This window comes from Mastacembelus armatus, chromosome 23 (assembly GCF_900324485.2).
Source record: "Mastacembelus armatus chromosome 23, fMasArm1.2, whole genome shotgun sequence".
In the NCBI taxonomy this organism is placed as follows: Eukaryota; Metazoa; Chordata; class Actinopteri; order Synbranchiformes; family Mastacembelidae; genus Mastacembelus; species Mastacembelus armatus.
Window position 1 is genome coordinate 15,120,096 of NC_046655.1, and position 15,677 is coordinate 15,135,772.

Below are 15,677 nucleotides of genomic sequence, written 5' to 3' on the forward strand. Positions count from 1 at the left end.
TGGTTATTAGTTTAAAGTCCTGTTAGTCCATGCTCCCTTTAACTGGTGGAAATATATTTAGTTATCCAGGAATTCAGGTCCAAACATGACCAAAAAAGTCAGAGTTGGTCCTTCATGTCCTGAGAATGCAGACTCATATCATGTTGTATTTTACGCTAACACTTAAACATAAACTGAGTTCAGTGGTAACCTGAGTTTCCATCCATTTTTTTATGTGCATTGTCAATGTGGGCCATGCATAAAAAAGGTGAGTGGAAACACTGGAAATTTGAAAACGTCTCAAAATACTACAAAATGTTTTTGGTGTGTCAGTAGAAGCAAAATGTGGCGAAATGCAGTGCAAACATGCACATGCAATAAATTCATTGTGTCTTTCTAAAATTAGCATTTGAATAGGAACCTACATACTTTTAACTTAACATGCAGAAGTGTAACCGTGGGGTGCTGCAGGCACATGGATGGCTCTGGTGTTCATATTCTCAGCAGTTAAAGAAAGCTGAACTAGATTCTTGGTGTTTCTTCGTAACAGTAGCACGGCTGAGGTTGAGACCAGAGGGCGTCTTCTGTTTGAAATGAGAGAGTGGTCAGCTTTCAGATACAGTATGTTGGACCAGTGATCTCTGTGAGTACTGCTGTACACAGTGTTGTACGGAGGGAGTACTGTGGTGCAGTGTGATACTGCTGTCAGTATTCTGGTTCTCCTCCAGTACGTTCAGTCATGTAGCATGTTGATGTTTCTGTCAGTACTCAGTCTGACCTCCAGGAGGTGCTGCGACAGTTTGCATGCTGGGCAGAAGCTTTTAAGGGAAAAGTCTGTTGGCAGCCATGGCTGGGTATTGGTCTTAGTTCGATTGTGGGTGAAAAGAATAAGGAAAACAAATAGCAAAGACATACGTCACATAAAGCCCAAATTTTACCTTTGCATGGCTTGTTTGAGTATTATTTCCGGTAGCTGGTAGAAGTATATCCCACCTGTGCTACCAGTAAAAACAGCCACTTAAATCAGCACCTGGCCACGGCTGCAATCAGACCTTTCTGGCATCCAGAAACGGAGGCTGCTGTAGCATTCGTCATTTCATGCAACTTCTGGAAATGTAATGTTTGACAGCTCAGGCCAGACTCTGTGATCAGATTCTCCTGTCACAGACGTTTGGTAGATCCAAAGGTCTCTGCATGCTTCAAAAAACTCGGCTGTGAGGAAAAAAAAAAAATTCAGTTGTTTCTAAAAGGTAAAAGCATTTGGACAGTCTTTCCCCAAAGATGTTTGTGGTGTACTCGATTGTTCACAAACTTAGTTGTGTGAATGATGAAACAGTGAGCTTGAGATAGAAGCTAAAACTTGACGTTACTCTCACATTTCTGCACACTGATGGGGTCGTTGAAAAGTTTAGAAGCAGTTTAGACAGTTCCTTTAATATGCAGAAGTGGCAATGAACTGACGTTTGCACCTGCAGCCAAATGCAAACTGGAATGATTCATTCACAGCAAAAGAAATTATTTTACATTACTGAAATAAATCTGCTTGTTTTTCTCTGTATGGCATGATGACCAGTGAAATGTAAACGAAACCAGTTCAGACGGTGATGTATCAGAATAAAATCCCATTTCCACTCTGCTGAATCATCACAGTTCAGCTGTTGGGAGTTTAAAACTGGTACAGAAACGATCTGAACTGGTTTCTTCCAGTACAGAAACCCACAGCAGCAGCGGGAGGTAGGGGAGGGGGGTGAAGCCAAATGTAAAGTAAAAACTAAAAAGCCTTAAATGAATAAAAGTGGTGCAATTTTGTAACAGCAAACTGTGGTGTGGAGTCATTCTGGCTTAGATATATACTTAGAACAAGACAGTACTGTACTCAAATCCTTCACTGAAGTACCAAAATTGCAACACAATAGAAATAAATCCTTCTTAAGTAAAAGTACATGAGTATTCACATACTATATTCACATTTCCCTTTAGGTATGAATTAAGTTGATCCTATCTTATATTATTTACTAACTAATAACTTTAGTTACACAATTAGTTTTTTCAATTAGTTACACAACTTTTATTTAAAAAATGTCATGATACTGGTATTGGGATTTGTAGTTCTGGCTCTATGTTTATTATTTATGTATTTTATTCTTTTTATATGTTTTAAACATGAAATTATCATCATCCATTAATAGAAGAGTATTACAAACAATTTTACATTAGTGTATGTAGTTATAGCTCCACTAAAATCAATCTCATTTATTGTATCATCATTAATATTATTATGATATTATAATATTATTTATTTTTATTTTTACCAGTCCTGTTTTTATTATTTAGTTATTTGATTTGTGTTTTACCGAGCCGTGATTGTAAACCGATTATATCAATAAAGCATTTTGAAAAAAAAAAAAAAAAGGGACGCGTAGCTGCCATGGCAACGGCGGCAGCTTGTTGTCGTAGCGGAAGCGTCTGGTTAGCATCGCTGTTCGAGTTAGTCGGCTAGTTATAGGACACTAACCAGCTAGTTAACAAACTAAGCAATTATTGTAATGACGAGGGAGTGACGTCTCGCGGTGTTTGGTCAGCGGTGAGCGCGCCATGACGGTCCGCTTCAAGGTAAACAACATCGACAGGTGTTAGCATTAGCAACAGGTGTTAGCGTTAGCTACAGGTGTTAGCGTTAGCTACAGGTGTTAGCGTTAGCTACAGGTGTTAGCCGAACAAACGGGTGCCACCTGTGTAACAGGCCGCTTGGGGTCTAACGAACCTGTCCGGTCCGGGCCTGAGCGAGACTGCAGAGTCAGTGTTATTATGATTTAATCTGCGATAATCCAATAATGAAGCTAATCAGTTTCAGATCGAACAAACTCCATTGTCTTCACCTGCTGCTGATTGTTTTCATTGTTGATTCATACTGTTTGTTGATTATAACGCAGTAGTAGTTTACAGTGTCTGTAAAATGTCAGGAACTAGTTAAAACTGCTCATCGTAATTTAAAGCTCCCAACCGTCTTAAAGGGCCCCAAGATAAATATCAAGGACCACAAAATGGTCATTCACACAGGAAAGCAGTAAAATAGTTTCTGCAGCACCAAATATGAGCAGGAATGTGCACATTACATTACAGCTATCTGTGTTTGTATTTGTTTTAGTGTCAGAGTGAATACCAGAAGAGCTATGGGGTGTCCCGGTCCAGAAGTGTGTCTCCTCAGCGCTGCGCCCCACTGGCCGGCCTGCGATCCGAACAGATGGGTAGGAACCTCAGACCAGACCAGAGGTGGCCAGGACCAATCTCAGTCCTGATCCGAGTTTGTCATTGGTTTTTGTGCCTTCCACCCACCAGGAACCAGAAAAAGCTGAACAATGCTGCTTTTGGTTTTTGTAGTTTTAAAAGCGCAGAGCAGGATTTTTATCATCTTAGCATTTTAGGAATTTGACTTTAATCATGTTAAAACTGTCAGAGCTGCAGCCCTCCCCTCCCTCGGTTAAGCTGAATTTTTTAAATGAGTCAATGTTAAAAATTGAATTCACATTGTTTACCGTAACAATAACAATCGAAAGTCTGAGATGCTGTTACCCGATGTAGAAATATACAAGAGAAAAAGAAGACAGAATTATTCTTATTTTATTTAATAGTTTGTTTGTTTCTCTAAGGCATCACCAGGGAACCAGGTCTGCAGCATCGAAGGAGGGTCGGATCTGGTGTTCTCACTGAATCCCGCACTTCTCAACTCCACCCCTCAGATCCACAGAACTCCCTCCCCGACCCGACTCCTCACAGAAAGGTGCCCTCTGCTGGTAGGTTGTGTCCATGTCGATGACACAGGCTATAATTAAAGAAAACCTGTGTGGTTCCATCAGGTAAAGTCACTGAAGTCTTTAAAAAAAGAAAAAGAAAAACTCAATAAGGACATTAAATAAGTTATGACCAACTCAAAGAATCAATAATGAAAGGGAACTAGGTTCACAACTACCTAACTGCTGTAAATATTATGAATTTAATGAAATGCTGCGCCCACACGGCAGGACAGTAACTATGTACGTAGTCATTTAGAAACAGTGGCACTGATGTCCTGCTCAATTTCTGCCTGTGTCATGTTTCTTATTGAAAAGCAAATCTGAACCTGACCTGTAGTGAACACTGTGGAGGTATCATACATATATATCTACCGAAAATATTGTTTTGGTACTATGGCAAATTCATTTGTCTCTCCCTTTTCAGCCCAGAGGACAGAGGGTTACTTGGACCCCAAATCTTCAACTCCTCCTAGGTCTCGAGAACCCCGATCTCCTGTACAGCCTGAAACTCCACCGGGGCCACGACCTCCTGCAGACCCAGGACCTCCCCCAGGACCACGACCTACTGCAGACCCAGGACCTCCCCCAGGACCACGACCTCCTGCAGACCCAGGACCTCCCCCAGGACCACGACCTCCTGCAGACCCAGGACCTCCACCACGACCACGACCTCCTGCAGACCCAGGAACTCCACCTGAACCACGATCTTCTGCAGACCAGGGACCTCCACCTGGACCACAGTCTTCTGCAGACCCAGTACCGCCACTTGGACCACGATCTTCTATAAACCTGGGACCATCTGTAAAGCCAGCAGGCAAATCTGGTAGATAAATATAACATAAATCTGCTTTTATAATTCTTCTGCTATTTCATTTTCAATAAAAATATGTTTTAAATTACAATGTAGGAAAATAAACTAAATGAACAAACACAAATGAATTTAACAGCTGATTTACCTTCTCACTTCAGTGAAGCCCCGCCCTTCCAAACCTGACAGCCAATCACAGCCCAGCCAACCTTTGACAGCAGCACCTGATGGACAGCATCCCTCAGCCAATGAGGTGAGCAACCTAAAACCTGTGACTGCATCATTTTAAACAACAATAATCTTAATAGAAAGTGTGAGGATTGGGAGGATTTCCTCCCCTGTTGTTGCAGGTTGAGCATTCTCTGCGGTGGAGGGCAGGGCTGAGGTCAGGGGGTCAAAGGTCAGGAGGTCACAGGTCAGAGTACCACAGACAGTTGAGGTGGAAGAAACCTGCAGCTGCTGCTTCACCCATACTGACTGCAGAACAGGTGAGATATTACCTAACAGGACCAAGTCCATCTAATTACTATCAAATAGTCCAACACACTACACCCATCCTCACTACAGAACAAGCACAGTGCTGTCCAGACCTTTTAGGATCTTCAGATGTTTTAAATTCTCATCACACACCTTCAGGTGTCTGATTGATCCAACAAGCCCCTATACGAGCCCACTGGAGTTCATGAAGAACCATTTTCAGAAGCTAAAAGAACAAGGAGTCCTGCAGCAGATGCTCTGACCCCCACAGAGCCCTGTGCTGTACCTTCTGTGGGAATAGTAGTACTGGCTGGGCAGGTGGTCTCTCAGGGGTCATGACAAACCATCTATAGTTTAAACAGCTGTAGTTCGAGGTTTGTCGCCACCAGGTGGCGGTAGATCGTTTTTCTGGTTTACTAGGAACAGGCGACCTCAATGATGAGTTCACTGGTTATTGGTTCATTGGTTATTGCTGCTGACCTTCGATACCCCACCGCCCACTTCCCTGCAGGTGCTGTACTCCAACAGCAGTTCCGTCCCTCCCTTTAAGAAAAACCCAGTTTCCATGGCAACAGAATATCAGCGGAACTTCCAGGGTCTGGCCCCCCCTTCTGGACCCCGTCTTCGTAAACATCTGGAGCATCAACGGGTTCCGCTGTTCCACACACACATGGTATGTAGATTTACACATGCGACAAATTAAACTAGAATAAATGAGTGGAGAAGCAGAACGACTTCAGGTGCTTCCACAGCTGTGAGCCGTAGGACCCACGAGTCCTCAGTCCTGCTGTGTGGCACAGGTGATTCTGATTCTGCAGTGCGTTAACCCCTCATTACAAAGATGAATGCACATTTTAAAGTTCAGTGGCGCTACCCCAAAGGCACCGGTCTCAGGACATAGAAAAAGAGATGAGTCATTCTTCACCATTTTCTCTACAAGTGGGCGAGTGCATGTGTGGCGTACACCAAGACAAGGGTTCCAGCCTGATCCAGGGGCCCTGTTACACTATGCATGGTGTGAACCCAGGAGCAGGAAGTAGGAGTACTATCAGCTCACTTTTTATTTTTTTTATTGTTGTAAACTCACTTATTTTTAAAACCACTGTTTTCACTCATGCACTCGTACCCCAAACTCCTGGAAACAGGCTTTGATGTGTAAAATTGGTGGAGTTCCCCTTTAACTTTTCAAAGCTGCTGACTGGGCTGTTTTTATCTCCAGGGCAACAGGAGAAAGAGGACAAAGTCCCAGAAGAAGCCCCGCCCTGAACAGATCCAGTCACCCTCGAAGGCCACAACCCCCCCTTCCGCCGACAGGATAGGACACAGGTGTGTGTGTGTGTGTGTGTGGGTTGTGTGCGTGCTTGCATGTGCACCCATCCGCTTGTGTGTGTGGTTGTGTTGTATGAAGGCGTTATGTTTATGAAATTGTCTGTGTGTCTGTCTGACAGGATGTTAACAGAGTATGAGTCCAGATTTCGTTCTCCCCTCTACAGGATCCCAGAGGAAGGTGGAGCCACAGACCCCAGCACCCCTCAGGTCAGGATTTAGTGTTAGGGTCATTTCCCTGTTCTGTCTGTGGCCCTTCGGTTAGTAAAGAGGTGAAACATAAAAAACACATCACAAATGCACAGTTGAAATTTAAAAAAAGTCTCAGTAATTTTTGCTGAAAGTCTGTAGTTTTTAATCAAACAAACAGGAAGAAATGGTCCATTAGTTGGGGACTATTTTCAACTGCGGAAGAATCCACACTTGGTCTGTAGTGAGTGTTAGTGGCGGGAGGACGGCGTATGTGGGGCTCAGTCAGTGTTCAGTGCTCAGTGTTCATGGGACTTGTATCGGTGTTTGAGACACACGTTAGTAGGAGGTTTGGTCTTTTCGGGGGATTCATTGATCTTGTGAGACTAAAGGTTCACTAAAGGTTTGACCATCTTTTCTTTAGCTAAAATCAAGCTCAGCAGAATTTTGTCCACCTGCAGATTTGAGCCACTGGACGACTGAGCTCACCCATCACTTTTTCCCTGATCAGTGTCATTGATGTGGTGTTTGGGCCCCTCTGTCAGCTAAACTCTGTGTGTTTGTGTGTGTTGCTGATGGAAACCAGAGTGCTGAGTGTCAGCAGTGAAACCACACAGCTTCATTTCAGGGAAACAACACACTGTTAGTCACTCCCACACACACACACACACTCACACACACACACACACACACACACACACACACACACACACACAGGTAGGTTCCCACCAGTCCTGTGGAAAGTATCATGTTGGGGGGGGGGGGTGAAAAACTTTTCTGTGTAAAATCAAATTTACAAAAAATTTTAGCATCAGTTCAGCGAAAAACATCAAATGACATAACATTCACCAGAATCAACGAAACACTAGTGCGTTCCCTGAACATGTGCAGGAAAACTCATTTCTGCAACTTCTAGTCTTCCATTTTTATTTCTAATGCTTTCAGAACGTTTTTAGATGATATGGTCAGAAGTATGTGGACACGAGGGCAGTGGTTCCTGGTTTAGGCTCAGTGCCTTAGTTCTTGTGACAGGAAATCTTAAAGCTGCAAAACCAAATTTTATTTTATTTTTTTTCATCTTAACTTTGTATCAGAATTTTTGTTGTGAAAGAATTTGACTGGCCTAAACACACACACTGACCTCAGCCCCATCCAGAGCCTTTAAGAGCTTGACCCAGATGTTATCATCGGAGCAAATCCCTGCAGCAGGTTCAGCATCCACTGGAAAGACTGAGGCCGTTAGAGCAGCACGTTATTGTCACAGTCAGTGTCTTAGTCACATGTTTACATGTGGCTGCACCGTTTCATACTTTTGTCCATATGGAGCGTTTATCTTGATTAGAATTGAGACCTCGTCAGGTTCAGGTTGAGGTTCTGGTTCCTTTAAAATAAGTTAAGATTCACCAACACAACATGGACAGATAAATCCAGATAAACATGTTAAAATGTAAGTGTGTTCCAAGACTCCAGTAATGGGACGTAAATAAAAGAAATAATGAAACAGGTAAGAACCACTAAGGGTACAGGATAAACATCAGAAAATGTAAAATGGCAAAAGTTTGAATATACAGGAGGGAAAACAGTTTTAATAAGAAATCCCTTCAATTCAAAATGTTTTCATAAAACCTTATGAAAACATTTTGAATTGTTTAATTAATCAAATTAATACCAGCAAGTAAACATCTTATTTAGATTGAAGGAGCTTTATGCAGACAGGGTCTTGGGTGGTCTTGTCTGTGCACATGGGCCCGTTTCTGTCTCTTCATCTATCTGTGGTCAACGATACTAAAAATGTGTGGAAGCTGTTACTGACACATTAGTCAGTGCATACATCAAACAGTAAATCCACACACAGGAAATGCTGTGTGGAGAAATTCATGTCGAGTTATGAGAAATGCTAAAAAAGTTTGAGCAGTCACACCTGATCTGGTTATTCTGCCTTTGTCGTATCAATTCTTGTTCAAAACTGGTCAGACCTTTAAATGACTGTGTTGTGATTCTTTAATGTGTTTGAGTTGCAGTTGGTGCTGTAGATTCTGGTAAGCCTAACAGTAACCTGACCCTGACCCCAGTCCAAACCCTGGATAACCCCGACCCGGTTTTCAACGTAAACCTCAGATTGCCTGAATTAAACCGTTTGACTACGACTCAAAGTGAAGGTTTTGTTTCCTCTGAACTGACGTCAGCTGACAGCTTCCCTCCACAGAATGAAACTCTTCACAGGCCAGACTCACCACAGGATGGAAAGTCAATCGGGCGGTTACATCTCACCCACTGGTTCATTGATCTTTGGCTGAGTTTCATTTATTTTGTTTACTTGGAGCTGATCACACATGATTGAAAGAGGCTGCAGTTTGCTGTTTGTAGTTCAAAGCGTCACGGCTGATTAACTGTGCGATGCATTTCTTTCATTAGTCGTCCTGATCAAATGAACACGATGACACAAAAATGAGCACAGAATAAACTACAGCTCCCATGAAAAAGAAACTACAAGTATGGCAGACTGGGTACTTATGTCATTCCTGCTCATTCACGTCCATGAAACTCTTTTGTAGCTGATTTTTAACTCGACACAAAACTGCACGTTGATGCAGAAATGTGAGAATCCATTGAGTTAGATTCAAAGCTGCTGTGCATCTTTATTAGTTTTTGTCTATCTATTAAAGTCTTTGTCATTCATGCACAGAGGGAACCTGTTTAATCACTTTCTCTGTTTCTTTTTTGACTGTTTGACATAGTGTGTAGAAACAACCGAGGAATTACTTTAGACCATAGTGATTCTGTTATTTATTGGTTTGAAAATTGAGCAGCCTCATACCCAAGAAAATTCGTACCTGGTTGAAGTGAACCCGACAGAGCTCGTGTTGGTTCCTGTGCAGGTGGAGGAGCTGAGGCAGAAGGCCCTGGCCTATCGCCGTCGAGCCTGGGGAACTAACTTCTCCAGAGACCACCTGAGCCAGCTGCAGTCCGAACACAACGCTCTGTGGGAGCCCACCGACACCACAGACTCAGCTACTGATCTCCCCACCCCCCGGCCAACCCTTGACCTATGTCAGGATCCGGACAGCCACAGCTCTTCTTGTGTGGAGGCTCTGGACCTGGCCAGGTGAGAGACGCAGCAGGTGAAGAGAGGAACGTCTCTGGGCCGATGTTTCAACTGTGTGTTTGTTTGCAGCCGCTCCAGTTACTCCAGCAAGAGGTCATCTGTGGTGGGCTCAGGAGAAATCCAGCTCAACAACAAAAACACACACAACGACGCACAAATAAAAGCACCTCCTGCCGAACGGCCAACAGCCAGGGAAGAAGAAGAAGAAGAAGAAACTACGGATGAGTAAGATTTTCTCTTCAGATTCTTAACTTTGACCTGAAATCAACCACGACTCTGAACCTGCATCATTTGGATGGTTTGTCATCTTGGTTTGAACCTCTGGGCCTTTATTAATCAGCAGCAGAGAAGTAGAAGACATAGAACATGTCTCTATAGATAATTCAGTAAAAACAAGTGTGTGTGTGTGTGTGTGTTTGATTTGTGCAGGAAAAATAATTGTTGCAGACCTTTTTTTTTCATGAAAGGAACATTTAAAATGAGTTCTTATCCTAAACTGGATCTGAAAACCTAACCTGTGCGTTTCACGTGACTGTTTCTGGTGCCAACGCTGAAACTTGTTAGAGTCATAAAACTGGGTCTGTGTGTTCCTGCAGGGAGGAGGGAAGGGTACCGACTCCCAAGCTGAAGATGAGACCAGTTCAGAGGACTCACCATGACCTCACCACTCCTACCACTGGTACACACACACATACACACACACACGCACAGCACAGCACCACCCTCTGACCTCTGACCTCTGCTTGTCCTCCAGGTGGCGCTATATTAGTGGGAGAACTGAAGAGCAGTGATGAATCTTCTCCATCCAAGCAACAGGTAACAGGGCAAACTGTGTAATTAGAATATTCTTGATCGATTAATCTGCTGATTAGTTTTTTAGTTTATCTTCTGTCTTTGGAACATAAAAAGATTTTGCTGAGCTGAAGGTGCCGTCATTAAATGTTGCAGGGCACAAAACATATTTAATTCCAGATTGATCAGACTTGTTGTTAGGAAACATGTTGTACGTTTTTATTTTCAGAGGTCTGGGTCAGCCGTTTCCATGGCAGCGGGGGCAGATAACGCAGTTGACGTGCAGGTCAAACGTCAAGAGGCGTGGCCAGACAATAGCCCCACACACATGCACTCCACTGGCCCCTCCCCTGACCACAAACCAGCCTCTAAACCAATCAGGACCAAGCAAACACCTCAAGCCCCTGTAGCCCCGCCTCCTTTGGTGCTCCTCCCCCAGCACGGTATCCAAGGCATGCTGAGACACCCCGACTTCCAGCACAATGGTGAGCTCAGTAACCAACCGTCAACATTTGTAGCTTTTTAAACATCGTAACATCATAACACCCCAAACATCTGCATTTTATCCAGACACAAACACTAAATCTGTTTTTACATGTTGGCTGCGACTAACCCTCATCATCTGGACTCATCCGTTATCCAGCCTGTGTAAAACAGGCAGAAAACCACTGCGACTCAGTTGCAGTAACTGCAGATACAGAAACAGGGGACTCCCCTTCTTCTCTTCACTTCCTTCTCACTTTCATCTCACCCAGTTTTTGGTCTCATGTTTATCCTGGAAAATAGCTGAGGAGCTCCTGTCAGTTGGCAGAGTTCATACTGTCCTGTAGCACTTCCCTGTATGTTTGGCCATTGTGGGCAACCTGGCATCAGTAGTTGTGTTTCCTGTTTGCTTTCATGAGCATTTTCAGTTTGTGCAGAAACTTTTATGGAAAGCAAAATGAAAAAACTGAAATTTTGCTAAAAAGCGTTAAGACTTGGCTGAACTGCATCGATAAAAGCAAAATACAACAAAGGAAACCGAATTAGTGAATAAATCCTGTTTCTAAAAATAGGAGTTGAAGGATTTTTCTCCCCATGTCTTAGTGAACCGTTGATGTAAAGGTGTCGTCTAACTTCTGTAACTCTGTACTTTCTTTTCCACGTTCTGATGAAACAGAGATGAGCTCAGACAAAAACCAAAGTTATGTTTTCATCCAAGTCATTAAATCAGCAGCACACGCGTCTTCTGTCGGTCAGTCACTGCCGTGTCCAGTCCGTGCTGACTCACCTGTGTCCCCTCAGGTGAGTTGGGTTCGCGGTCCAGGGAGCTGCCGTGTTCAGGGGGAGGCTGTGGCTCTGACGAAGGTGAAGCTCCACTTTTCTAAAACTTCTCTTCACATTAAAAAAAAACAACAGTATTTTACCTTCAGTCCTTTAAACCTGTTCTGCTGTTGCCTAGACGACCGGCTCTCGGTGATGTCGTGGCGCTCGGCGGCCTCCTGCTCCATGGCGTCCGCTGTCCTGGAGCGCGCTCAGAAAAGGCGAGAGAACTTCTGGGGGAAGAGATGACCTCTGACCTCCTGGTCAGGGCACTGTGTCGCCATGGGAACCAGCATGTTGTTTGTAGAGCTGAGTGTTTAGTTTCTCGATCATCGCTGTCGAATCCTTTTTATAGACAACAGTGATTAGTTTGAATAGTGAGCACTGTGTGTTTTTATAGAAGATGCTGATTAATCATGTTCCACTTGTCTTATAGATGTTTCTATGAACTGAATGTTGTTGATAAAAGATGTGGTTGATAAAAGAGACACAAACACCAACTCATGCGTTTCCGTCTTTGTAAAGTGATAAAAGGTTCAAAGATCTTTCAAATCTTCAACGTCCTCCAGGGAAAATGGGCTGGACAGAAGCAGAAATTGACCTCTGACCCTCTTCGTCTCTAGAAAGAGAAAAAAGCCTAAACTGGATCAGACTCTGCTGCAGCTCTGGGCTCAGTGTCTGACCCAACAGTCCAAAACCCAAAGCTGTGCACGTTACAGTGCGGTAAAACAGACAAGTCTGAACCGAGTCGTTGTTTTAGTGACGTGTTCAGTGAGCCATGTTAATCAGCATCGCTCAGCTTGAAGGAAGGGGCTGCTTGGAGAGTGAGTTAGTGTATTAAAGAGGATCAGGACAGTTTGTTTTCTGTTCTCGGTTTCATCAAACTGGGAATTCACAACAAATTTTCCTCATACTGGTCTTTCTCTGGATCTGTTTGTGCTGCAGCATCACAGCCGATCTGCGGACAGACTGAGCAGACCACCTGTAAACTCCACGCACTATACAAACGCACACACCTTCACGCAGGCATGAACTGCCAATGAACTGACGGTGAATTCCCCTCATAAAAACATACAGGCCAGAACAAACAATGTCAAGCTGACGGAGAGTGTGGTGAAGGTGTGAAGGACACGTCATGACGTCCAAGTATAAAACAATTGAAAACTCTTGTGTAATTCCACGGATGTTAGTAGCTGTTATTTCCTAATTTTGTACATTCAAGCTCCTTGGAATCGACATTTTTCAGTCACAGTAACGAGAAAAATGACTCAGCCAGCCTGGGATTTATCGTTATCTGTTTACAAATGCATGGAGTAACTTATTTGAAATCGTGTGACTGTCCCACCTTTAAGGAGACGAACCACCGGGAAGGGCCTGGTGCAGGTGATTTACCGTAAAAACCTTTGGAAACATTAGAAACCACCTCAGCTTCACGTTCTTCCTTTTATTTCTCAGGTTCAGTAGCTGAGGTTCTTTTATAGCAGCATGAGAATTAGAGAACAAAATAAAACAGAAAAATTAACGTGTATAAAACAATAGAATAGAAACAACAGAAAATAACTACATACATTTGAAATACAAGGAAAATAAAAGATTCATAAATAACAAAACTACATATTAAAAAGAAAACATCAACCTTTAATTTGACATTGTAAATACAATTTGGATTGTGACTGATTTTTGAATTCAGTCATTTCCCTGAATATTAGATTTTTGCCACTTCTGTTTTCATGTGACCACAACTGGTGCAACGAGCTGCAGACCTTTGACACGACTGCATCAACATGATCCGCGTCATATTTCTCATCTTGTCCATTACAGTCTGGAAGATTTGATATCTGAGTGACGTCTGCTTTGGATTTCTCTTAAAACTTCCAGGTGTCAGTCTCAGGCTTCTTCTCTGGTTATTTCCTCCTCATTGTTCCACCTCAGATCTTCCTCATTACATGCATTATGTCGCAACACGTCATGAGTAATGTACTTTCTTGCAGCACAGCGATGTTGAAACACCTGATTTGATGAGTTAATGGAACCAATAAGCAAAAAGCAGTTTGATGAGAAAATGCAGCCACAGGCAGGAAACTGGTAAATATGAGATTCGTGTTTTTTATTCCAGGGATGCGTTCAGACCCTCTGAGCTCATCAGACGGTTCATTGTAAATACAGAAAACTGGGTCTTTTGAAGTGTGAGCTGATGATGAGTTATCAAACCTCGGTCTCTGAGGGATTCACACCCAACACGATCAGTGGAGAACAGAAAGATGATTTGGTCACTTGATCCTTCGTATCACAGGAGCTGGAAAACCCTGAAGTTAAGAACAGACTAACTGTACGTGCAGCCTGAGCTGACAGCAGGCAGTGTAATAGAAATCCTCTCCAACATGTTTCCAATGTTTTTGAACTCCGACATGGTTTGACCTTTGACCCGAGCCCCTTTTAAATACATCTTTTTCCTCACACCTTCTTCTTCTGTGGTTTCTATCCACACGATGCCTGTGAATGGAAACAAGCTTCAGGCTTTTGCTCGTTATTTTCCTGAAATTCGGTTCAATTTGCATCAAGTCTGCGTGAAGAGTTTTAGTCATTGCATCATTAAAACATGCACTATTTCCAAACTGCGTGCACTAACACACCTGACACTGTGCACTAGTGAGTAATCTTTGTTGCACGTGTTGCATAATATGACAAAGACAAAACTACTATAGAAACCTGGTGGACCAGTTCTGTTTCTGACTGAAGGAAGTTTATACAGCAGTGTTGGCTTCCACTTTGTGATTCACCACGAAGCGTGCACAATAACAAGAGGAAGTGATGTCGTCACAGAAACACAATTAAAATCCTCTTTTTAATAAATTGATGACAAACACTAATAGGGGCAGTCGTCACACCTTGACTGACAGTTAATTTCCTCCTTGTGCAAGTGACAGTAAACACATTGTACCAGCTCAGCACTGACCTGTGTGTGTGTGTGTGTCTGTGTGTGTGATGGGGTTTTTTGGATGGTTACCTGCCCTATATTTCTGCAGAGGGGGCGGAGGTTTGATCTGTATAAAGAGTCAGGGCACAGAGTCGTTTTCACAGCATCTGCAGACAGGTGAGGGCACAAACAGCTGCAGCACCAACATTCAGACTTTCAGCTCTAAAATTAAAGCTGCTTCGTTCTGATTCCGATTCTGAGTCTGATTCTGAATCTGCTTCTGACCTGCAGGTGGAAACTCTCTGACTTCTCCTCACTCTGAAAGGATCCACATCGTTTACCTCCCAGAAAGATGAAGCTCGCCGCACTCGCCTCCTCCCTTCATCCAGCCGTGCTCGTCCTCCTGCCGCTGCTTCTGATTGGCTGGGCCGAGCAGGGAGCGGCGCTCTCTGTTAACCGGCCGCTCAGCCAGCCGCTGAGGAGCCTGGACACGTACCAGGCCGTCCGAGAAGTGTCGCAGCATGTGAGTGTTCCAGCTTCAGAACTGTATTTTTTACTTGTCTCTTTTTGACATGAATTAGTTTGAATTTACATTTTCATTCCGAGTTAATTCCTTAATTCTTGTTCAACAGCAACAGTCAGATTTTACTCTTTGGTAGAAGTACTATTCAGATCCATTAAAACAAAGTAAAACTAGCAATACAATCAAAAATACTACAATTACAAGTGTTGCATTGAAAATTCACAAATGAAAATAGTTTAACAGCAAAATGCGTAAACTGCATTTTAATGTTGTGCTGATATGAACTGCTTTCCATGCTGTTGGGTCATTAAATAACGATCCATCATATTTGGATATTTGAACTTTGTCACATTACTCTAATACTTTAAAGACTTTAAATTTGCATTTCTGCATGAACACTTTATGTCACCTCTGTGAGCTGTAATAATAAATGAATTTCCCCGCTGCTGGGATTAATAAAGCTC

General features: G+C 43.1%; 1 protein-coding gene across 2 annotated transcripts; it reads left to right on the top strand.

The window, feature by feature from the left end:
* The first annotated feature begins 2,411 nt into the window (after positions 1-2,411).
* Positions 2,412-12,273, top strand: mdm1 (Mdm1 nuclear protein). 2 transcript variants are annotated; one of them, XM_026326933.2, is made up of 16 exons: positions 2,412-2,592; positions 3,128-3,227; positions 3,630-3,773; positions 4,198-4,596; positions 4,743-4,834; positions 4,932-5,069; positions 5,570-5,731; positions 6,278-6,384; positions 6,507-6,594; positions 9,453-9,679; positions 9,749-9,904; positions 10,276-10,358; positions 10,434-10,495; positions 10,701-10,956; positions 11,756-11,818; positions 11,913-12,273. In XM_026326933.2, exons 1-16 carry the CDS (start codon positions 2,575-2,577, stop codon positions 12,020-12,022), a joined length of 2,205 nt encoding a protein of 734 aa, XP_026182718.1. In that variant the 5' UTR covers positions 2,412-2,574; the 3' UTR covers positions 12,023-12,273. The 2 variants fall into 2 exon arrangements, with proteins under 2 accessions (XP_026182718.1, XP_026182719.1); XM_026326934.2 differs by having other exon boundaries at positions 6,552-6,594.
* The last annotated feature ends 3,404 nt before the right edge of the window (positions 12,274-15,677 follow it).